This window comes from Scylla paramamosain, chromosome 33, assembly GCF_035594125.1.
Source record: "Scylla paramamosain isolate STU-SP2022 chromosome 33, ASM3559412v1, whole genome shotgun sequence".
NCBI lineage: Eukaryota > Metazoa > Arthropoda > Malacostraca > Decapoda > Portunidae > Scylla > Scylla paramamosain.
The window spans coordinates 1,748,129-1,773,521 of record NC_087183.1 but is presented as its reverse complement, the minus strand read 5'-3'; the positions used below and the strand labels follow the sequence as shown (position 1 = coordinate 1,773,521).

General features: G+C 40.0%; 1 protein-coding gene across 10 annotated transcripts in view; it reads right to left on the bottom strand.

Annotated features, from left to right (window-relative positions):
• LOC135089526 (mitochondrial ribonuclease P protein 1 homolog) overlaps positions 1-25,393 on the bottom strand; it is a 159,666-nt gene that overhangs the window by 92,744 nt on the left and 41,529 nt on the right. For 8 of the 10 annotated variants that reach the window (XR_010261524.1, XR_010261523.1, XR_010261522.1 and 5 more), the window contains one exon: positions 5,745-5,877. Coding sequence is in view for 4 of the 10 variants with exons in the window: in XM_063985166.1 (XP_063841236.1) it covers positions 5,745-5,842 (98 nt within the window). In the remaining 6 variants the exon portion in view is untranslated. Of the gene's footprint in view, positions 1-5,744; positions 5,878-9,633; positions 9,750-25,393 lie in introns of those variants that run through there. The other 2 variants (XR_010261519.1, XR_010261520.1) reach the window with 2 other exon arrangements.

Genomic DNA, 25,393 nt, shown 5'->3' with positions numbered 1-25,393 from the left:
AATTTTAGTACTTTGGAACATAACCCCATGGAAAACTGGGGGTTCACTGTGTTGCTAACTATGGACAATCAGCTTCATCAGACTGATGTTCCTTCCTTTTAGTCCATAGTACTGAGATATGAGTGTATGCACCGATGGTGGAGTCCCTGTATCTGTCAGGGCATTCATTCCTTCTGTTAAAGGCAGTGTCCAGGATTAGTGGGCTTGGTGTATACTTCTGTAATAAAGACTCTTACTGCTGTTTTGTGAGGATGTCAAGGAAGGTGTGAATGGTGTCATGCCCTTCCTTGATGCCTCACCTGCCAACTAACATCCAGAGCCCAAAACTTACAACAGCAACAAGACAATGCTTAGTAGAGAATACCAAAATTGTTGACACATGTACAGATGCAAGGCACCTTGCAATACTAGAAGCCTTGTACATCAAAGAATTCAGCCCTGAACTCAAGGTATGAGCCAATGACCTTCAGGCACTACCAAGCATGAAGAGAAATAAGCAATCACAGCAGCTGCATAATGAGTCCAGCAGCAGTGCACAGCCAGCCAATCAGAGATGTTTGCGACCCAAGGTGACCCCCACAGGCCACTGAATAAGTACTGGACCACAAAGCGACTCCAGCAATTCCCACCTCGGCTACAATACGCTACTGAAGGAGGGTTAATAAACCCAAAATTGTGATCTAGCAAAAATGACTACCTTTGGTGAAGTCATAAGTCAAATTACAAAAAAGAAAAGGACAATCATAAGATATAAAGAAAAGATGCTAAATTAGCTATTAAATTTAATGAAACTAAAGAATATCAAAGCAAACAAAATTTATAAAAACACAGAAAACTACAAAAATTTATCACATGCACCACATAAAAATTGGTAAAAGCTAAAACTAGAAATGCATAAGACACTAAAAATGGAAAACTGAAATAAGTAAGAAAACTTACACAAAAGAATAATAATAAAAACACATGAAAAAATAAAAAATCAACAAAAACCACAGAAACAAGAAAATATCCAAGATAAAATATAAAACATATTGAGAGCATAATGAAAACCCAGCAAGGATATGATGAACAATAATCCATACAATGGCAAAGGCACTCCTCTCTAACATAAAGTTTACAAAAATTTACGTGTTGAATTGCTGACACATTTGAGATATTCTAACACAATCAGACACTTTACTTCAAGATCTAACTCCCATTGTGACTTCTGGCATGTAGCCAAAAAGCATTTCCAATAACTTTGCTTCTTCTTCCCCTCCTTTATTTCAATCAGATGGCACCACTGCTATCACATCTATCTCTAAAGCTGAACTCTTTGCTCAAACCTTTGCTAAAAAAAGTCTACTTTGAATGATTCAGGACTTGTTCCTCCCTCTCCCCCATCCTCTGACTACTTCATGCTACCTATTAAAATTCTTTACAATGATGTTTTCCATGCCCTCTTTGGCCTAAATCCTCAGAAGGCTTATGGACCTTATGGGGTCTCTCTTATTGTTCTCCAAAATTTTGCCTCCGTGCTTGCATCTTGCCTAGTCAAACTCTTTCAACTCTGTCAACATCTACCTTTCCTTCTTGCTGGAAGTTTGCCTACATTCAACCTGTTCCTAAAAAAAGGTGACCGTTCTAATCCAACAAATTACTGTCCTATTGCTTTAATTTCCTGCCTATCTAAAGTTTTTAATCTATCCTCAACAGGAAGATTCTTAAACATCTATCACTTCACAACCTTCTATTTGATTGCCAGTATGGGTTCCATCATCTTCTAATCTAATGATCTAATGATCTGGTTTTCCTTACTGAGTCTTCATCATCCTCTTTTAGAGATTTTGGTGAAATTTTTGCTCTTGCATAAGACATATTAAAAGCTTTTGATAGAGTCTGGCACAAAGTTTTGATTTAGAAACTACCCTCTTATGGCTGCTATCCTTCTCTCTGTAACTTCATCTCAAGTTTCCTTTTTGACCATTCTATTGCTGCTGTGGTAGATGGTCAATGTTCTTTTCCTAAATCTATTAAGTGATATTCCTCAGGGTTCTATCCTGTCATCAACTTCCTTCCTACTATTCATCAATAATCTTTTAAACCAAACTTCTTGTCCTATGCACTCCAATGCTGATCATACCACCCTGTACTTTTTGACACCTTTTCATTGATGTCTAATCCTTCAGAAAGTAAACAGTTCATGCTGGGAAACCACAGAATGCCTGACTTCTAATCTCTCTAAAATTTCTGATTGGAGCAGAGCAAACTTAGTATTGTTCAATGCCTCAAAAACTCAATTCCTCCATCTACTAACTCAACACAACTTTCCAGACAACTATCCCCTCTTCTTCAATGACACTCAACTGTCTCCCTCTTCTACACTGAACATCCTCTGTCTATCCTTTACTTATAATCTAAACTAGAAACTTCACATTTCATCTCTAGTTAAAACAGCTTCTATGAAGTTAGGCATTCTGAGACATCTCTGCTAGTTTTTCTCACCCTTCCAGCTGCTAACTCTGTACAGGGAATATGCTTCATGTCTTGGGGGGAGGGGGGTTTCCACTCACACCACTGCTATAGACAGGGTGGAATCAAAAGCTTTTCATCTCATCAACTCCTCTCCTGTAACTGGCTATCTTAGCCTCTTTCTCATCACCACAATGCTGCATCTCTTGCTATCTTCTACTGCTATTTTCATGCTAACTGCTCTTCTGATCTTTTTTTTTTTTTTTATGTAAGAAGGACACTGGCCAAGGGCAACAAAAATCAATAAAAAAAATGCCCACTGAAATGCCAGTCCCGTAAAAGGGTCAAGGCAGTGGTAAAAAATTGGTGGATAAGTGTCTTGAAACCTCCCTCTTGAAGGAATTCAAGTCATAGGAAGGTGGAAATACAGAAGCAGGCAGGGAGTTCCAGAGTTTACCAGAGAAAGGGATGAATGATTGAGAATACTGGTTAACTCTTGCATTAGAGAGGTGGACAGAATAGGGGTGAGAGAAAGAAGAAAGTCTTGTGCAGCGAGGCTGCGGAAGGAGGGGAGGCATGCAGTTAGCAAGATCAGAAGAGCAGTTAGCATGAAAATAGCGGTAGAAGACAGCTAGATATGCAACACTGCGGTGGTGAGAGAGAGGCTGAAGACAGTCAGTTAGAGGAGAGGAGTTGATAAGACGAAAAGCTTTTGATTCCACCCTGTCTAGAAGAGCAGTATGAGTGGAACCCCCCCAGACATGTGAAGCATACTCCTTACATGGACGGATAAGGCCCTTGTACAGAGTTAGCAGCTGGGGGGGTTGAGAAAAACTGGCGGAGACGTCTCAGAACACCTAACTTCATAGAAGCTGTTTTAGCTAGAGATGAGATGTGAAGTTTCCAGTTCAGATTATAAGTAAAGGACAGACCGAGGATATTCAGTGTAGAAGAGGGGGACAGTTGAGTGTCATTGAAGAAGAGGGGATAGTTGTCTGGAAGGTTGTGTCGAGTTGATAGATGGAGGAATTGAGTTTTTGAGGCATTGAACAATACCAAGTTTGCTCTGCCCCAATCAGAAATTTTAGAAAGATCAGAAGTCAGGCGTTCTGTGGCTTCCCTGCGTGCTATGTTTACCTCCTGAAGGGTTGGACGTCTATGAAAAGACGTGGAAAAGTGCAGGGTCGTATCATCAGCGTAGGAGTGCTAACTGTATGCTTCCACAGCCTCATTGCACAAGACTTTTTTGTTTCTCTCAGTCCTATCCTATTCACCTCTCTAATGCAAGAGTTAACCAGTATTCCCAATCATTTATCCCTTTCTCTGGTAAATTCTAGAATTCCCTGCCTGCTTCTGTGTTTCCACCTTCCTATGACATGAACTCTTTCAAGAGGGATGTTTCAAGACACTTATCCTTCAGTTTTTGACTACCACTTTGTAACTAATTTGGGAACCAACATCTCAGTGGGCCTTTTTTTTAACTAGGTTTTTGTTGCCCTTGGCTGGTGTCCCTCCTAAAAAAAAAGTTCCTCTTAAGTTTTTAACTCCATTAATATTCCATGATACAATCCTGAGATGATCATATGGGCATTTTAAGAATAAAAGTCCCATTTATCAATTACCACTCCATTACAATACAGTTTCTGTTTCCTTGAGTCCAGGTGAATATTGCATAATTGGTTCTTGGGACACTCCTTTTCTGACACCTCAGCTGAGCATAGCTACTTCCATTCTTCTCTGACAGCAGGATGAATACCTTTTTTAACATAAACCTTCCTAAATGCACTCTTCTGTTCCTTCACCCTGCATGTCCTACCCAAGGTCTTGTCTCTTGCCTCCTTCATGGCAACAGTGACAAGAATCAGATGAGTGCAAGTACTGCCAGGCTTGAGATGCCCCAATCTTCATTGGAAGTAGATCTCGGTGTTAATTTAAAGCATTTCCCAAACCTTGCCATCATTGGTGGCACCATCAAGGGTAGCATGATCAGGGGCACCCAGTACAACTAGATCAGTCTCTCTATTCTTTCTAACTGTGTATTTCAAAAACAGCTGCTGCTGTATGATGATATCCGCTTGTTTGCAGATTTTCTCTTCCATCTCTGCCATCTTTTTGTTGGTATTATTCTCCACTGAAGCAATAGATCTCCATAACTCATTTAATTCAGTATCAATTGAGAGCAGTTTCTTCTCCAAACAAGCCACACTACCAACATCAACATCTGCAGATGATGATAGAGTCAATCAGCTCATCTTTCATGATATTTTTTATCTGTGTTCTAGGCATCTTCCATAAGTCAGCCAAAGATCTTGCAGACATGATTCCCTTGATAATGAAATACAAGAGTAATTGGGTCTGTATGCAAGTAGTTATTGCTTGATATGGGACCTTGTATGCATGCACCAACAAGGGTCGCTAGTACTGAAGGGGATGGATCAGGCACAGTCAAAGCTTTTCTTTCACTTTATACAAAGTTCATACTCTACCTACTGTTCGAACAGCTTTTATATCAATCACCACATCTTCCTGTGCTTATCTTATCAGCCAACGGAAAGTAGGTTTCCAGAATGACCTGGAATACGCCCAGTAGGTATGGAGCTTTCAACACACATCTGCACTCCACTCCATCTCCACACACACACACACACACACACACACACACTTCACAAACACCTGAGGTACCAGAGACCTGTTGACTGTTTGTTCATCCAAGAAGAGAGCAGAGTTGGTAGATCCTGACAGACTGTTAAATTACAACTCCCTGGTTTAACTCAGACTGTTCTCATGCTATACATGATGAAATGGCACCCCACAAATAGTATTTGAGTCTTCCATCACCTGAATCTCAAGCATTTTATATTTCTGTCCAAAATCATGTCAAAACTATTCCACTTAGCCAAAAATTACTTCATCAATAGAAAATGTCAAAATCTTTCTCCACCTAACTTCCCTCGTAACTTCTGGCATACAGCCAAAACTGTCTCCAACTTGTCTTCTTCATCTTCATCTTCTTTTACTTCAACCATTAAACTCATGCACCTCCATTATACTTCTCACAAATACACAGGAAAAAAAAAAATAAATAAATAAATAAATAAGTAAAATATAAATATATAAATAACAAAAATGAAAAAAAATAATAGCAATAATGATAAGTAAATTAAATAAATAATTAATAATCAAATAAAAAAATAAGTGCAAGTAGATATCATCATCAATCAAGAATGAATCCCAAGTGTAAATGATCAGCAAACCATTAGTGCTAAGGCCTGGCATGTGCATAATATGCATACCTGGGAGGCAGGGTACACATGAGAACAGCCTGGCGTGAGGCAGCACATAGAAGGGCTCGGGCTAGCACACCAGCTCCAGTATTGTGGGGAAGCAACATCTTCTAAGCAGTGTTGGCAGTAGTGACCTGGAGCACTGTGAAGTAAAAAAGAAGAAATATTAATGAAAAGTGTAAATAGGAAGTAGCTTTATAGCTCACCTCTTAACTCCTTTGATGCCATCAAGCACATACTTGTCTCTACAGAAAGGACTGACCAGAGCAGTGCCTTCTATGGCTTTTCTCTTAATCATACAATTTTAGATCATTTATTTGGAATTTTCTGAAGGCTAGCATTTTAGTGGTCTTTTTTTCTTTTCTTCACCTAAGGCGAGAGAGAGAGAGAGAGAGAGAGAGAGAGAGAGAGAGAGAGAGAGAGAGAGAGAGAGAGAGAGAGAGAGAGAGAGAGAGAGAGAGAGAGAGAGAGAGAGAGAGAGAGAGAGAGAGAGCAACTCCACTCCAGCATCCCAGTGTGGCTGCAATGCACTTCATATAGGATTCCTCACCAGTGGGCCAAGCTGGGCATCACCCTTCCTCTCAGCTCTCATCCAGAGTTAGAGATGAGTAAGTGATGTGCTACACCCACACCACCACCTTTTCCAATACTCAATTATCCTAACAACTCCCTTCCCGCATCTGTATTTCCTCCTTCCTATGACTTGGACCCTTTTAAGATGGAAGTTTCAAGGCATATATTCTCTGTTACTTGATTGTTCCATCTGATGTCACTTTGGGAGCTGGCATTTGAGTGAGCCTTTTCTCATGGCAATTTTTTTGTTGCCCTTGGCAACAAAAAAAAAAAGAACAGAGGATATCTGATAATAACTATGTGTGTAAAGTCATGTCAGATATAGAGAGATTGCAGTGATGTCACACTGCTTTGCTTTTGTTTAAAAAAATGTTGCCATGGCAACACTGTCACTCATTTTGAGAGGAAAAGTGAATGTATTTGTTCTATGGTTTGTAGGAGTCAGAGAGATGGATGCTACTTCTTCATCTCTTGTTGTAAGTGACTATGCTGAAACTCTAAATGGTGAAGCCAAGAAAAGAGAAGTTGCTAAAATTAGTGCTTTTGGTGGCTCTGACCCTTACTTAACTCGTAAATTGGGACATACATCACGTGATGAACAGCAAGTAACTGCAACTTACATCATATGACATGAAGGCTATTTTTAAACTTGGTGGCCTATATTTCACTCCCATATGTCTTGAAATGACATTTGGCAATTCAGGGTGAGTGAGTCCACACTTCCCTCTCTCTCTCTCTCTCTCTCTCTCTCTCTCTCTCTCTCTCTCTCTCTCTCTCTCTCTCTCTCTCTCTCATGTGTGTATTTACCTAGTTGTGCTTTATGGAAAAAGAGCTATGCTCGTGCTGTCCCATCTCCATATCTTTTAATATCCAACTTAGCCTTGAATCCATGTATATTTTCTGCATTTACCATCTCCTCATCCAGACTGTTCCATACATCAATACTTCTATATGGGAAACTATACTTTTTAACATCTCTTCTACAAGCACTCCTCTTCAGCCTCTTTCCATGTCCTCTAGTGTCCCGTGTATCCCAGACCATTAAGTCACTCTAGTCCACCTCCTCTACTCCCTCATATGCTTTATATATCGCAATCAAGTCTCCCCTTTCTCTCCTCTTTTCCAATGTTGGTAGATGTATCCTTGCCAGTCTCTCTTCATATGACAAGTCCTTGATACTTGGTACCATCTTTGTAACTGCTCTCTGAACTCTCTCCAACCTCCTTATATCCTTTTTCTTGTATGGCGACCACACTACTGCTGCATATTCTAGTCTAGGTCTTATCAGCAACACGATCATCTTCCTGACCATCTCTTCATCTATATATGCAAAGGCCTGCCCTATTCTTCTCAAGTTATAGGTTTCTCCTGTAATTTTGCTAATGTGTCTCTCCGGGGTCAGGTTCCCAGTCACTGTAACACTAAGATCCTTTTCCTCTTCTGCTCCACATGCAAACATGATTGGTGCAAGTACTTGAGCCACTTATGACTTCCCTCCATGATGATTTTTTATCTTTTACCACTGTTCTCATTTCTCTGTTTGTCAAGAAATTTTCCATCTGTCTCAGCAAGAACCCTCCTTAGCCCACCATTATGCTTCAACTTCCACAGCAATTTCCTGTGTGGCACATATGCATACATACATACATACATATATGTGTGTTTGTGTGTGTGTGTGTGTGTGTGTGTGTGTGTGTGTGTGTGTGTGTGTGTGTGTGTGTGTGTGTGTGTGTGTGTGTGACAGAATATTTCTATATATGTATATGTTTACTATATCTACATCACAAATATATACAACTAGAATGATCAAATGACACCACCAACATCGCTCACAGTCCACTAGCTCGAAGTGAAAAACTGAGCAACTTCACTATACCACCACATCTGAACTGACATAAATAATGAACTAATATTTGGGTTTCAAATACTTTTCCATGCAATCTAAGAACTTTTTTTATGCCGATAATTGCACACCACGAGTATGAATGCCAGGACCCTATTGCACAGTTTACAAGTTAACAGAAAGAATTTCAGGAAACCACTCCCTTTACAATCACTTCCTTGTATATTGCATCTTTCTTCCATTTTTGTCTTAAGTAATTCCATCCACTTTATTCATCTTCAATCCCTTCTTTCTTCCCACTCACTCATCATGTTTTACAATCTTGACAAAAGTAGTTAACTTGATGGAACAGTACATGCAGTTAAGTTAGTTAATCCACAGGCAACACATACTACTTTATCAAAAGTTGTGAGCCCATTAGTGACATCATCTTGAAGAAGGCTAATAGGTATCATTGGCTGCAACATGGAATATTTTTGTCTTGCAACACCTATTACCCTCTCTATATAAATACATAATACAGTTAGGTTCCTAGTTGTCTCTACTTCAATCATGCTGAGCTGCTTTTCACCTCTGATGAAAGCTAGAACAATAACTTCAACAGCAAATAAACCTATGGTACTAATTATGTCAAATCCTCTATCTGCCAATATTACATCTCCAGGAAGAATTTCTGCAAGTAAACCGCATTGTTTAGTAATGCATTTGTCACTGACCCTTTGTCCTTGACCTTTTGTTATTTATGATATAAAACCTAGTGGAGATATTGCAATAAGATATTTCACAGCAATATGAGATTTGTAGTGAGAATATGTTTGACCTCTAGTTCCCAAATCACTTGGCCTTTCAGTATTTATCTGAAAGCAATCAACTACACTCATACCTCTGTACTACGGACCTCGCTTTAACAGATTTTGGAGGCAGCAGACAAAATCTGGAGCAGCCAACTTAATTTGAAAGGCAACATTGAACACGAGCCACTGATTTAAGAACTGACCGCTCATTGCAAACAGTCAGTTTGTTTTCATCAGTGTAACAACATGTGGAGCTCATTATTCCATGGTTTTTGCTCTTTTTGTGTTGTGTTTGAATTATCATAATTTTCTATAACCATGCTGTCAAAAAGAAATGTAGAAAAGGCAGCCAGTGAGTGGCCTTGACACAATGCACTCTCTCTCTCTCTCTCTCTCTCTCTCTCTCTCTCTCTCTATGTGTGTGTGTGTGTGTGTGTGTGTGTGTGTGTGTGTGTGTGTGTGTGTGTGTGTGTGTGTGTGTGTGTGTGTGTGTGTGTGTGTGTGTGTGTGTGTCTATGTGTGTGTTAACCTACCTTAGAGAGAGAGAGAGAGAGAGAGAGAGAGAGAGAGAGAGAGAGAGAGAGAGAGAGAGAGAGAGAGAGAGAGAGAGAGAGAGAGAGAGCAATGTGCCACCAGCCTCTGTCAAGGTCACCCACTGGCAGTCACACAACCACAATTCATATCTCTCTCTCTCTCTCTCTCTCTCTCTCTCTCTCTCTCTCTCTCTCTTCATATATGTTCATTACACCTTGCTGCACAGCTGCTTCATCATTTCCATTCATCTCATCCATCATCATTGAGTACCTGTAATGGTTTTTCTTATTAACAGAAGAAATAAATAGGCTAAAATATTTTAGGGATAGCATCAATATAATGTGGATTTTAGCACTTCATGGGTGACTTTGGAACATAACCCTGTGAAAAACTGGGGGTTCACTGTGTCAGTATCTATGGATAATCGGCTTCATTGGACCGATGTTCCCCCCTTTTAGTCTGTAATACCGAGGTATAAGTGTAATGCAATAAATAATGGAAATTAATTTTTAATGACCATGGGAAAGTTATTTCTGGCATGTTCTCTGTCAGGCCAATAAACTAATGATGGTACCAAATGAAAGGTGTATATATGAATAACATGATTAAAATTAGTACAAGACTGTCAAGCTGCTCAAATCTGTAGCCCAAGTCCCAGGGGCCATATTAACAAAGATTCTCAGATCTCATCTCAGCCTTCTGCTTAGACTTGTGCTTATCTCCTAAGCATGCTTAAAGTTGTGCTGAGATGAACTCTTTAGTCCCAGCATGAAATGGTGAAAGAGCAAAACAGTAAAATCTTATATTTCTTAATTTTGAGTTAATAGTGCAATCTTTTTACATTTTTTTTTATCAAAGAAAAAAATAATAATTTATCATCAATTTTGTAAGGATATGAGCACATAAATTTGTGATTTTTAATAAGTAAATTAGATCCCATGCAAAGCATTTTCTATTTTGTCTCAGTGTTTATGTCCTTGAGACAGTGTTGCCCCACCATTCCCACTCAGTAGCACCTCCTTTCCTGTTCTCTTTCTTTTATGTAGAAGATGATGACCCCTAAGGCCCAAAAGACTAAAAGAGGAAACCAAGCTGGACTGATGGCGAGACTTTTTCTTCATCCAGTCAGCATTATGAGGAAAGATATAGCCTGAAGGGCTTTGCTCATTCAACGGTACAAAAATAAGATGCATGGGGCTATGTTATCAAGAAGGTAAATAAGATGCCAACAACAGGACACAGGAAGACCCAAGGTCATTATTGTTACAGAGTTGCATTTCCCATTGGCTAAATACTGCTCTAATTGTTACTTTAATTACTAGCATCAGTGCATCACTCCTTCCTTTGGGGCTCTCCAAGGAATCTCCCATCAAATCTGACACAGATAACACTCCTGCAGGTCTAGTCTATATATGTCCAACAGTTCAGTGTCATTAAGGTCATCAAGAACATCCTTACAGGTCTGATAATTCTTGAGGTGGGGAGCTTGGGCTTGACAGTTGGCCATCTTTGTTTGGTTAACTTAATCTTAGCATAGCTCTTAAAGTTAAGCTACTTCCAGACCTGTCTTAAATTTGAGACCTTGACTCAGCATGACTTGGGAAATTAAGCACAACTTTAAGCATGAGTTGGTTTGAGTCAAAGCTTTATAGTTAGATTAAACCTAATTCTCATGAGGGTTATAATAAGTTGCTGAAATTTGGTCAAACAAGATGCCTCTTTCAAATAATCACTAATAAAATAAAAAAAATGTGCATTAAAACATGAAATGTTGGCTGCCCAGTGTAAAACTTTACTTTTACATTATTACCAGGTTGGCTGGGAACCAAAAAAGTAACACACCACACTCCCCTTGCTTGTTCTTCACCTAACTGCACAATAGCTGTCAACTGGCAATGAGGTAAAATACTCAGTTATGGTAAATAAGGACCTCTCAGAATGACCAACTTTCACATTTGGTGATCGTGATCATGGTCTTGGCAACGACATCATGTCCAACTCTTCTATAATGTGGTGGAGATGTTCTGCTAATGCCCCATGATAGAATTTTAATGAAAGTAATGGCAGAAAATGACTTGACTTCCAATCTAGCAAAGACCAGCTCCACAAAAATAAAAATATTTTAGATTATCTACAACACTTAAAATTTTTTATGCATATGACTATTTTTTTTTTTTTTTTATGTAGAAAGGACACTGGCCAAGGGCAACAAAAATCCAATAAAAAAATATGCCCATTGAAAAACCAGTCCCATAAAAGGGTCAAAGCAGTGGTCAAAAATTGATGACTAAGTGTCTTGAAACCTCCCTCTTGAAGGAATTCAAGTCATAGGAAAGTGGAAATACAGAAGCAGGTAGGGAGTTCCAGAGTTTACCAGAGAAAGGGATGAATGATTGAGAATACTGGTTAACTTTTGCATTAGAGGTGGACAGAATAGGGGTGAGAGAAAGAAGAAAGTCTTGTGCAGCGAGGCCATGGAAGGAGGGAAGGCATGCAGTTAGCAAGATCAGAAGAGCAGTTAGCATGAAAACAGCGGTAGAAGACAGCTAGGAATGCAATATTGCGGCGGTGAGAGAGAGGCTGATGACAGTCAATTAGAGGAGAGGAGTTGATGAGACGAAAAGCTTTTGATTCCACCCTGTCTAGAAGAACAGTATGAGTGGAACCCCCCAGACATGTGAAGCATACTCCATACATGGACAGATAAGGCCCTTGTACAGAGTTAGCAGCAGGGGGGGGTGAGAAAAACTGGCAGAGACATCTCAGAAGGCCTAACTTCATAAAACCTGTTTTAGCTAAAGATGAGATGTGAAGTTTCCAGTTCAGATTATAAGTAAAGGACAGACCGAGGATGTTCAGTGTAGAAGAGGGAGACAGTTGAGTGTCATTGAAGAGGGGATAGTTGTCTGGAAGGTTGTGTCAAGTTGATAGATGGAGGAACTGAGTTTTTGACGCAATGAACAATACCAAGTTTGCTCTGCCTTAATCAGAAGTTTTAGAAAGACCAGAAGTCAAGTGTTCTGTGGATTACCTGCGTGATATGTTTACCTCCTGAAGGGTTGGACGTCTATGAAAAGACGTGGAAAAATGCAGGGTGGTATCATCAGCGTAGGAGAGGATAGGACAAAAAGTTTGGTTTAAAAGATCATTAATGAATAATAAGAAGAGGGTGGGTGACAGGACAGAACCCTGAGGAACAACACTGTTAATAGATTTAGGAGAACAGTGACCGTCTACCACACCAGCAATAGAATGGTCAGAAAGGAAACTTGAGATGAAGTTGGAGAGAAGGATAGAAACCGTAGGAGGGTAGTTTGGAAATCAAAGCTTTGTGCCAGACTCTATCAAAAGCTTTTGATATGTCCAAGGCAACAGCAAAAGTTTCACCAAAATCTCTAAAAGAGGATGACCAAGACTCAGTAAGGAAAGCCAGAAGATCACCAGTAGAGCGGCCTTGACGGAACCCATACTGGCGATCAGATAGAAGGTTGTGAAGTGATAGATGTTTAAGAATCTTCCTGTTGAGGACAGATTCAAACACTTTAGATAGGCAGGAAATTAAAGCAATAGGACGGTAGTTTGAGGGATTAGAACGGTCACCCTTTTTAGGAACAGGTTGAATGTAGGCAAACTTCCAGCAAGAAGGAAAGGTAGATGTTGACAGACAGAGCTGAAAGAGTTTGACTAGGCAAGGTGCAAGCACGGAGGCACAGTTTCGGAGAACAATAGGATTGACCACATCAGGTCCATAAGCCTTCCGAGGGTTTAGGCCAGCGAGGGCATGGAAAACATCATTGCGAAGAATTTTAATACGTGGCATGAAGTAGTCAGAGGGTGGAGGAGAGGGAGGAACAAGCCCAGAATCGTCCAAGGTAGAGTTTTTAGCAAATGTTTGAGCGAAGAGTTCAGCTTTAGAAATAGATGTGATAGCAGTGGTGCCATCTGGTTGAAATAGAGGAGGGAAAGAAGAAGAAGCAAAGTTATTGGAGATATTTTTGGCTAGATGCCAGAAGTCACAAGGGGAGTTAGATCTTGAAAGGTTTTGACATTTTCTGTTAATGAAGGAGTTTTTGGCTAGTTGGAGAACAGACTTGGCATGGTTCCGGGGAGAAATATAAAGTGCATGAGATTCTGGTGATGGAAGGCTTAAGTACCTTTTGTGGGCCACCTCTCTATCATGTATAGCACGAGAACAAGCTGTGTTAAACCAAGGTTTAGAAGGTTTAGGACGAGAAAAAGAGTAAGGAATGTACGCCTCCATGCCAGACACTATCACCTTTGTTATGCGCTCAGCACACAAAGACGGGTCTCTGACACGGAAGCAGTAGTCATTCCAAGGAAAATCAGCAAAATACCTCCTCAGGTCCCCCCAATTAGCAGAGGCAAAATGCCAGAGGCATCTTCACTTAGGGGGATCCTGAGGAGGGATTGGAGCGATAGGACAAGATAAAGATATGAGATTGTGATCGGAGGAGCCCAACGGAGAAGAAAGGGTGACAGCATAAGCAGAAGGATTAGAGGTCAGGAAAAGGTCAAGAATGTTGGGCGTATCTCTAAGACGGTCAGGAATGCGAGTAGGGTGTTGCACCAATTGCTCTAGGTCATGGAGGATAGCAAAGTTGTAGGCTAGTTCACCAGGATGGTCAGTGAAGGGAGAGGAAAGCCAAAGCTGGTGGTGAACATTGAAGTCTCCAAGAATGGAGATTTCTGCAAAAGGGAAGAGAGTCAGAATATGCTCCACTTTGGAAGTTAAGTAGTCAAAGAATTTCTTATAGTCAGAGGAGTTAGGTGAGAGGTATACAGCACAGATAAATTTAGTATGAGAGTGACTCTGCAGTCGTAGCCAGATGGTGGAAAACTCGGAAGATTCAAGAGCATGGGCACGAGAGCAGGTTAAGTCATTGCGCACACAAACGCAGCATCCAGCTTTGGATCGAAAATGAGGATAGAGAAAGTAGGAGGGAACTGAGAAGGGGCTGCTGTCAGTTGCCTCAGACACCTGAGTTTCAGTGAGGAAAAGAAGATGAGGTTTAGAAGAGGAGAGGTGGTGTTCTACAGATTGAAAATTAGATCTTAGACTGTGAATGTTGCAGAAGTTAATGAAGAAAAAGTTGAGGGGGGTGTCAAGACACTTAGGGTCGTCGACAGAAAGGCCTGGGGACATTTATGGTCCCCTCCCCAGATGGGGACTCCGAGGCTGGTGTAGGAGTCGCCATGATGATTTTAAAATTTTTGAGTGAAGGGTGTGTGTGTTATTAGGTGCTTGTAGTTTTGTGTGGAGGAAGAGAGTTGTCTTTAGAGGCCAGGCTGTGACTGCCCCTTTGTGTTGTGAGACACAGGTAAATGTTCAGTGAGGTCACAGCTGGGTTTAATGATAAGCCATAATCATTATATGTATCAGTCATTATTATCATTATATGTAAATTCCATTGTCTAGTGTTTCCATGTGTTCACTGTCCTCACGTGGCCAATCTGATCTGTTTTTAATTCTGCTTTCCTCCCCTCTCTTGTCTCAAGGGAGTTCCACACCTTTTCTTTTTTTTTTTTTTTTATGTAGGAAGGGCACTGGCCAAGGGCAACAAAAATCCAACAAAAAAAATACCCACTGAAATGCCAGTCCCATAAAAGGGTCAAAGCAGTAGTCAAAAATTGATGAATAAGTGTCTTGAAACCTCCCTCTTGAAGGAATTCAAGTCATAGGAAGGTGGAAATATAGAAGCAGGCAGGGAGTTCCAGAGTTTACCAGAGAAAGGGATGAATGATTGAGAATAATGGTTAACTCTTGCGTTAGAGAGGTGGACAGAATAGGGATGAGTGAAAGAAGAAAGTCTTGTGCAGCGAGGCCGCGGGAGGAAAGGAGGCATGCAGTTAGCAAGATCAGAAGAGCAGTTAGCATGAAAATAGCAGTAGAAGACAGCTAGAGATGCAACATTGCGGCGGTGAGAGAGAGGCTGAAGACAGTCAGTTAGAGGAGAGGAGTTGATGAGACGAAAAGCTTTTGATTCCACCCTGTCTAGAAGAGCAGTATGAGAGGAATCCCCCCAGACATGTGAAGCATACTCCATACATGGACGGATAAGGCCCTTGTATAGAGTTAGCAGCTGGGGGAATGAGAAAAACTGGCGGAGACGTGTCGGAATGCCTAACTTCATAGAAGCTGTTTTACCTAGAGATGAGATGTGAAGTTTCCAGTTCAGATTATAAGTAAAGGACAGACCGAGGATATTCAGTGTAGAAGAGGGGGACAGTTGAGTGTCATTGAAGAAGAGGGGATAGTTGTCTGGAAGGTTGTGTCAAGTTGATAGATGGAGGAACTGAGTTTTTGACGCATTGAACAATACCAAGTTTGCTCTGCCCCAATCAAAAATTTTAGAAAGATCAGAAGTCAAGCGTTCTGTGGCTTCCCTGCGTGATATGTTTACCTCCTGAAGGGAAAGGTGCATCTCTCAGCCAGTCCTTAGGGAAAACACCTGTGGTCTTCCTTGAAGGTCAATGGCCAGAATAATGACATCTGTCATTGGTTCCTTTACCCCAGTTCCAAGCATCTGACTAGCCATCCCTTCATCTCAGCTTTTCAATCCTGATCCACTTCCTTCTCCATATATTGAACCTGTATGCATAGCAAGGAGTTCAGTTCATAGAGTTCAGTCAGTCATCACAGAGAGTTGAGATCAGAGAGAGTCGAAGCATCCATCATATCCATCGTAATCAGTGTCTCTCAATATCATGCATGTACTACATTGTTATCTTATAATTAAAAGAAGAAAAGTGACTGTATCTCTTCTGTTACTATTACTTGCACAATCAAACCACAAGATAAAACAAATACCCACAAAACACCACACTACCAATATATCTTCATTGGAGAATCAACAAGCCACTATCATCTGTGCTGCTACCATCATCTCCAGTCACCCAATAAGTCTATCAGTCAGTGAGCAGGCAGTAACTTTCTTCTGAATTAGTGGTAGCAGCAGCAAGTAAAAGCAGCATCTAACTACTACAAGTGGTGGCAGGCAGTAAATCTACATCCAGTACATATAGATAACAAATACATAGTTCATAAAACATCTCAAGATTAAAGAATAGTAATCAGTATAGTACAGTGACAATCATTACAAAACCATGCTGAGTCATTACTTACACATGCAGTGGATGAATGCTTACTGTTGACATCACCTCATATCATCTACATATATTTTACATTCCAAAATCAATCGTTTTCTTCTTAAATTTGGATACTTATGGACACCATTACATGCTAATATTAACCTAGGATTACTGGTACAGTATAGAAACAATAATTTCAAAACCAACCTAAACCACTATTTACATCACTTCATATCACCCATTATATATATATATATATATATGTATATATATATATATATATATATATATATATATATATATATATATATATATATATATATATATATATATATATATATATATATATATATATATATATATATATATATATATATATATATATATATATATATATATATATATAGTAAACCCTCATTATACTGAACATTTTTTTTTTTTTATGTAGGAGGGACACTAGCCAAAGGCAACAAAAATCCCCCTCAAAAAAAAAAAAAAAAAAAAAAAAAAAAAAAAAAAAAAAAAACACTGAGATGCCAGTCCCCAAACAGGGTCCAAAGCAGTAGTCAAAAATTGAAGGATAGGTGTCTTGAAACCTCCCTCTTGAAGTAATTCAAGTCATAGGAAGGTGGAAATACAGAAGCAGGAAGGGAATTCCAAAGTTTACCAGAGAAAGGGATGAATGACTGAGAATACTGGTTAACTCTTGCATTAGAGAGAGAAGGGGTGAGAGAAAAAAGAAAGTCTTGTGCAGCAAGGCCGCAGGAGAACATCAGAACATAAGAAGTAAGGGAAGCTGCAAGAAGTAACCAGGCTTACACGTGGCAGTCCCTGTATGAAATATACCTACCTATTTCCATCTGTTATCCCAATACATAAAATGTCTAATGTTCTCTTAAAGCTCCCTAATGTTCTAGCACTAACAACATGATTACTGAGTCCGTTCCACTCATCTACAACTCTATTTGAGAACCAGTTTCTTCCTATCTCCTTCCTAAACCTAAATTTTTCAAGCTTGAACCTGTTATTTCTTGTTCTATCCTGGTTGCTGATCCTAAGAATTTTACTTACATCCCCCTTGTTATAATCCTTATACCACTTAAAGACTTCTATCAGGTCCCCTCTTAACTTACGTCTCTCTCAAGAATGTAAATTTAATAGCTTAAATCTCGCCTCGTAAGGATTACTCCTCATCCCCTGTATCCTTTAAGTCATTCTCCTCTGTACTGATTCTAATAGACCTATATCTTTCCTGTAATGTGGGGACCAGAACTGCACAGGGTAGTTTTAATGAGGTCTGACCAGCGCCAAGTATAACTTTAATATTACTTCCGGCCTTCTACTTTTAACACTCCTAAAAATGAATCCTAGTACCCTATTTGCCCTGTTTCTAGCTTCTATGCATTGCTTTTTTAGACGGAGTTCAGAGCTAACTATAACTCCTAAATCTTTCTCATACCCTGTACCTACCAGAGTTTCATTGTTTAATGTGTACCTACTGTGTGGGTTTCCTCTACCTACACTAAGTATTTTGGATCTGTTGATATTAAATTGCATTTGCCATCTGTCCATCCATTCATTCATCCCATCTAAATCTGCCTGCAAGGCAATGGCATCCGATTCTGACCTAATTAATCTATCTATCTTTGTGTCATCCACAAATTTACTAACATCACTACTAATTCCACTATCCAAGTCATTGATGTATATTAGAAATAACAATGTCCTTAATACTGATCCCTGTGGCACTCCACTAATTACATGACTCCACTCGGACTTAGAGCCGTTAATTACAACTCTTTGTTGCCTGTCACTAAGCCATGACCTTATCCAGCCTAATACCTTCCCATCTATCCCATGTGCCCTAACCTTTCTCAGGAGATTTTGATGGGATACCTTGCTTTACTAAAGTCCAAATATAAGATATCATAACTATCACCATTATCTAATGCCTCATACACTTTACTGTAAAAACTTAACAGGTTTGTCAGGTAAGACTTCCCCTTCGTGAAGCCATGCTGTGACTGATTTATCAAGTTATGTTTGTCTAAATGTTCCCTAATGTTTCTCGCTATTATTGACTCCAATATTTTACGTATAACTGAAGTTAAGCTGACAGGTCAATAGTTAGACACTAAAGTTTTATCTCCTTTCTTAAAGATGGGTACTACATTAGCCTGTCTCCACATTACTGGTACCTCACCTGACTCAAGTGATTTCCTAAAGACAGAAACTAACGGCTCACTAATAACTTCTTTGCATTCCTTAAGTACTCTGGGATATATTTCATCTGGTCCTGTTCTTAAGATTTTAGCCCATCTATCTCCTGTTCCACTATCTCCTTAGTTATGGAAATATGTCAGTTCCCCATTCTCATCTGCTCTAAACATCTGTTTACTATTTGGCATATCCTGCATGTTTTCCTGGGTGAAGACAGTTAAAAATACTCATTCAGAATTTTACTAATCACTCCCCAGAACTAACTAGCTCCCCATCTGCTACCTTTAATGGACCTATAGTATCCTTATTCTTCATCCTGTATACCTGATAAAGTCCCTTGGGGTCTGTCTTCACCTGGCTGGCTACCTTTAATTCATAATTGCCCTTAGCTTTCCTCGTTAACCTCCTGACTGTTCTAACTAATTCATTATATTGTGGCCTTAAAACTTTTTCACCTGCCCTTAATTTCTTGTATATACATCTCTTCTGCCCTATATAATGTTTTAACCTAGCAGTCATCCATTTAGGGTATTTTTCCTGTGATCTTATTGCTTGATACAGGATGTTTGCTAACTGACCTGTATGAACTTTATCTACAAAACATTTATATAACTCATCTACATTTACTTCACCTAATCCCCTCATCTCGGCCCCTACCATCCTCTCCACTCCTCCTACTCACCTCGACCTCACCTCTCCTATTTCAGCATGACCTTACCTTCCAACATACTCACACTTATCTCCCCCTCCCTCTCTCCTCTGTCCCTTCCAGACACCTTTTTCCTCCTCTTGTCCTACACCCTCACACCTCACACCTCACCTCACACCTCACTCTCTCTCAACTCTGTCCCGGACCTAACCTCACCCTGCATCCGTTGCTAGTCAACTCCTTGGAGGTACCTTTTTAATTCCTCAAAATCTGCTCTCCTAAAGTCAGGTATTTTACTAGTGTTTTTGCTTCTGAAAGTTTCTTCCCATTTCAAATTATACCTAATTTCCCTATGGTCACTGTTACCTAGCTGTCCTCCAACCTCTACCTGCGTGACTGCTTCCTCCCTGTTAGTAAGAATTAAATCTAGAATATTGTTCCCCCTTGTGGGTTCTACGACTACCTTTTTTAAAAAATTATCCTGAATTACCTTAAGAAATTCCTCTGCTTCCTTGTTACCCACCATCAGGCTCCAGTTGATATTCCTAAAATTAAAATCTCCTACTACACATACCTGACTATACCTTCCTGCTCTATTTATTTCCTGCCACAGTGAGGTGTTAATTTCCTTCGTACTGTTTGGTGGCCTGTACACTACTTCCAGTACTACTGACTGTGATCCTTCCTTAATATCTACCCATATCGACTCTGTTTTGTTATCTGTTTTGATTCTACTGTTAATACAACACTGTAATGTGTCCTTAACGTATAACGTGACACCTCCTCCTCTCCTGATTTCCCTATCTTTATAGAACAGTGTATAACCATCAATCTTAACCTCTGGATTAAATACTTTTCCTGACATATCTAACCAAGTTTCAGTTAAAACAATGATATCAAAGTTCTCTATACACGCTATTCCTCTAAGCAAGTCTATTTTATTCAAAATACTACAATTTGTGTAGTAAACACTTAAGGTATTTCTCACCTTCCCTGAGCTAGTTACCTTTCTAGATTTAACTAATTTGTCCTCCTCACAACCCCTTCTTCCCTCCTGACTAACGAAAAAAGCGCTGGAGTGCAGTTACCTCCCGCTCAAATGTTCCGGCCAAAACCCAAGGGGAGGCATGCAGTTAGAAAGATCAGAAGAGCAGTTAGCATGAAAATAGCAGTAGAAAACAGCTAGAGATGCAACACTGCGGCAGTGAGAGAGAGGCTGAAGACAATCAGTTAGGAGAAACCACTGACAATAAAGAAAAAAAAGATTTGATTAAAGCAATGGTGAGTGAGTCAGTAGTGCCACAACTTCTAAACCTCCTTCCCCCCTTCCCTACCTTCCCTTTATCCATCCCACTTCTCTTAAGCCCATGCTTCTCCATGAGCTGTATCCTGCTCATAGCCTTCTTGCTGTCGGCTATAACCTCCATTTTCTGCACCATGAACGAGATTTTCTGCCTAGCAGTGCGAGTGGGAGAGGGGGAAGATGCCATCTTGATCTAGGGGGATGAGTAGTTAGGAGTGCCACAACCTCTAATAACATCTGCCAGTGCAGGACTGAGGCAGAAGCAGTGTTTGAGTGCCAGGGTTGCACTGCCAGCCAGCCCAAATTATTATACAGCAATGTGAAAATTATGGCATTTTTTACTATACATTATGGCACAGTGTATGGTAGACAATGTACGGCAGATGGCAGACTAACACCAAATCATGACAGAAATACCATAATTATGGTAGACAGCATAACCCTGATTGATGCAATGTGCACTCACCACCACCACAACCACTGCCAGCCTCCCACCATCACTCATTCACTCCCTCTCTACCACCACCACTTACCAGAATTTCTTACCAGGATGACCTCCACTAGAAGGGAGTTCCAAACATGCCAACACGCCACAGTGTAATAAAGTATTCATGATGATGACAAACATGTACCTGATGTAAAATACTTTGGAATGTGTGTTGTAAGCATTTAGTGAATTATCAATAAAAATATATAGTTAATATTCTGGCCACAGGCCAGACGTTACGCCTCATTTACCAACATTTACCTAGTAAATCCAAAGGATAGACCGTAGGCCATACATGTCCATTAGATGTGGAAATCCACTATAATGGGGTCCAGTATCCAGTATAAAGAGGATTTACTGTAATTGTGTGTATATATATATATATATATATATATATATATATATATATATATATATATATATATATATATATATATATATATATATATATATATATATATATATATATATATATATATATATATATATATATATATATATATATATATATATATATATATATATATATATATATATATATATATATATATATATATATATATATATATATATATATATATATATATATATATATATATATATATATATATATATATATATATATATATATATATATATATATATATATATATATATATATATATATATATATATATATATATATATATATTCAGTTCATGCAGTCTTCATATCTTCCCTAGTTGGTGTTCATACACTCATTATCTTATCTGGATGCAAAGCTGTGGCCTTCACTAAATGCATATCATAAACAACAGTTTTCTAATTGGGTAAGCAGGGTGACCTCATTACTGCAGGCTGTGGGAAAATTGCACAATTGTCAAGCATGCATGCATAGGTTAGTCACTAAATTGGCATCACTGTGGGTGGCAAGGTGGCAGGGGCCTCCTCCCCCACCCTGCATTATGAACTTTTCTGTGGCTTGCTGCAGCCCATTCCAATGTTAGGGTCTTGAGTCCCACATGTTGTAGTACAACATAGAAACAAACTGACCCCCAACCCCCACTGTGTTAAATGGATGTAGAGACAATGGAAGTTTGTGTACCTCAAACACAAGAAAAGTGAGCAGAAGTAATCCAACCCTACACATTAATAAGCTCAATTTTAAGTTATTAGTAGCAGTGAAGTTTCACTAACAGTTTGAAATAGTTTTAGACAGAATGGGGCTTACACCTTTTTTCTAGGAAGCGACATAACATTATGTAATGAATCACTCCCTCAAGCGACAGGTCAGTGGCCACTCTATCCTTGATCCTGTTCATTCACTGCACCCAAAGTACTCTACAAAACAGCAGCTCAAAACAAAAAAAAAGCATTGTGTTGATCTGTAAATCAGCGCAGTCAGTAAAGGATATATCAAGAATTGTTGGATTTGTAGAACAAACTGTTCAAAAGTGGATTAAGTGATACAAAGATGATGATGGTGAAGAAATACCACAACATGGATACTGCTCTGGGAAGCTAGTTAAGACCACTCTATGGATTGCAAACATTAGCAGTTATTATCCAAAGGGAGATGGAGGCCAACCAATACATTTCAGCCAGAGAAATAAAATAAAATAATCCACTACTGCTAAAACGAAGCGAAACGATAATTATTCCCAGTGAGGTCTAAAGCACTGTTCAGGGGGTGCTGTGAACTTATCATTAAACCCAGCTGTGATCTCACTGAACGTTTCCCTTTGTGTCTCACAACACAAGGGGGCAGTCACAGCCTGCCCTCTAAAGACAACTCTCTTCCTCCACACAAAACTACAAGCACCTAATAACACCCACACCCTTCACTCAAAAATTTTAAAATCATCATGGCGACTCCTACACCAGCCTCGGAGTCCCCATCTGGGGAGGGGACCATAAATGTCCCCAGGTCGGACTGCCTTTCTGTCGACGACCCTAAGTGTCTTGACACCCCCCTCAACTTTTTCTTCATTAACTTCTGCAACATTCGCAGTCTAAGATCTAATTTTCAATCTGTAGAACACCACCTCTCCTCTTCTAAACCTCATCTTCTTTTCCTCACTGAAACTCAGGTGTCTGAGGCAACTGACAGTAGCCCCTTTTCTGTTTCCTCCTACTTTCTCTATCCTCATTTTCGATCCAAAGCTGGATGCTGCGTTTATGTGCGCAATGACCTAACCTGCTCTCGTGTCCACGCTCTTGAATCTTCCGAGTTTTCCACCATCTGGCTACGACTACAGAGTCATTCTCATACTAAATTTATCTGTGCTGTATACCTCTCTCCTAACTCCTCTGACTATAAGAAATTCTTTGACTACTTAACTTCCCAAGTGGAGCACATTCTGACCCTCTTCCCTTTTGCAGAGATCTCCATTCTTGGAGATTTCAATGTTCACCACCAGCTTCGGCTTTCCTCTCCCTTCACTGACCATCCTGGTGAACTAGCCTACAACTTTGCTATCCTCCATGACCTAGAGCAATTGGTGCAACACCCTACTCGCATTCCTGACCGTCTTGGAGATACGCCCAACATTCTTGACCTTTTCCTGACCTCTAATTCTTCTGCTTATGCTGTCACCCTTTCTTCTCCATTGGGCTCCTCCGATCACAATCTCATATCTTTATCTTGTCCTATCACTCCAATCCCTCCTCAGGATCCCCCTAAGCGAAGGTGCCTCTGGCGTTTTGCCTCTGCCAGTTGGGGGGACCTGAGGAGGTATTTTGCTGATTTTCCTTGGAATGACTACTGCTTCCGTGTCAGAGACACGTCTTTGTGTGCTGAGCGCATAACAGAGGTGATAGTGTCTGGCATGGAGGCGTACATTCCTCACTCTTTTTCTCGTCCTAAACCTTCTAAACCTTGGTTTAACACAGCTTGTTCTCGTGCTATACATGATAGAGAGGTGGCCCACAAAAGGTACTTAAGCCTTCCATCACCAGAATCTCATGCACTTTATATTTCTGCCTGGAACCATGCCAAGTCTGTTCTCCAACTAGCCAAAAATTCCTTCATTAACAGAAAATGTCAAAACCTAACTCCCCTCGTGATTTCTGGCATCTAGCCAAAAATATCTCCAATAACTTTGCTTCTTCTTCTTTCCCTCCTCTACTTCAACCAGATGGCACCACTGCTATCACATCTATTTCTAAAGCTGAACTCTTTGCTCAAACATTTGCTAAAAACTCTACCTAGGATGATTCTGGGCTTGTTCCTCCCTCTCCTCCACCCTCTGACTACTTCATGCCACGTATTAAAATTTTTCGCAATGATGTTTTCCATGCCCTCGCTGGCCTAAACCCTCGGAAGGCTTATGGACCTGATGGGGTCCCTCCTATTGTTCTCCGAAACTGTGCCTCCGTGCTTGCACCTTGCCTAGTCAAACTCTTTCAGCTCTGTCTGTCAACATCTACCTTTCCTTCTTGCTGGAAGTTTGCCTACATTCAACCTGTTCCTAAAAAGGGTGACTGTTCTAATCCCTCAAACTACCGTCCTGTTGCTTTAATTTCCTGCCTATCTAAAGTTTTTGAATCTATCCTCAACAGGAAGATTCTTAAACATCTATCACTTCACAACCTTCTATCTGATCGCCAGTATGGGTTCCGTCAAGGCCGCTCTACTGGTGATCTTCTGGCTTTCCTTACTGAGTCTTGGTCATCCTCTTTTAGAGATTTTGGTGAAACTTTTGCTGTTGCCTTGGACATATCAAAAGCTTTTGATAGAGTCTGGCACAAAGCTTTGATTTCCAAACTACCCTCCTACAGTTTCTATCCTTCTCTCTGTAACTTCATCTCAAGTTTCCTTTCTGACCGTTCTATTGCTGGTGTGGTAGACGGTCACTGTTCTTCTACTAAATCTATTAACAGTGGTGTTCCTCAGGGTTCTGTCCTGTCACCAACTCTCTTCTTATTATTCATTAATGATCTTCTAAACCAAACTTCTTGTCCTATCCACTCCTACGCTGATGATACCACCCTGCACTTTTCCACGTCTTTTCATAGACGTCCAACCCTTCGGGAGGTAAACATAGCACGCAGGGAAGCCACAGAACGCCTGACTTCTGATCTCTCTAAAATTTCTGATTGGGGCAGAGCAAACTTGGTATTGTTCAATACCTCAAAAACTCAATTCCTCCATCTATCAACTCGAC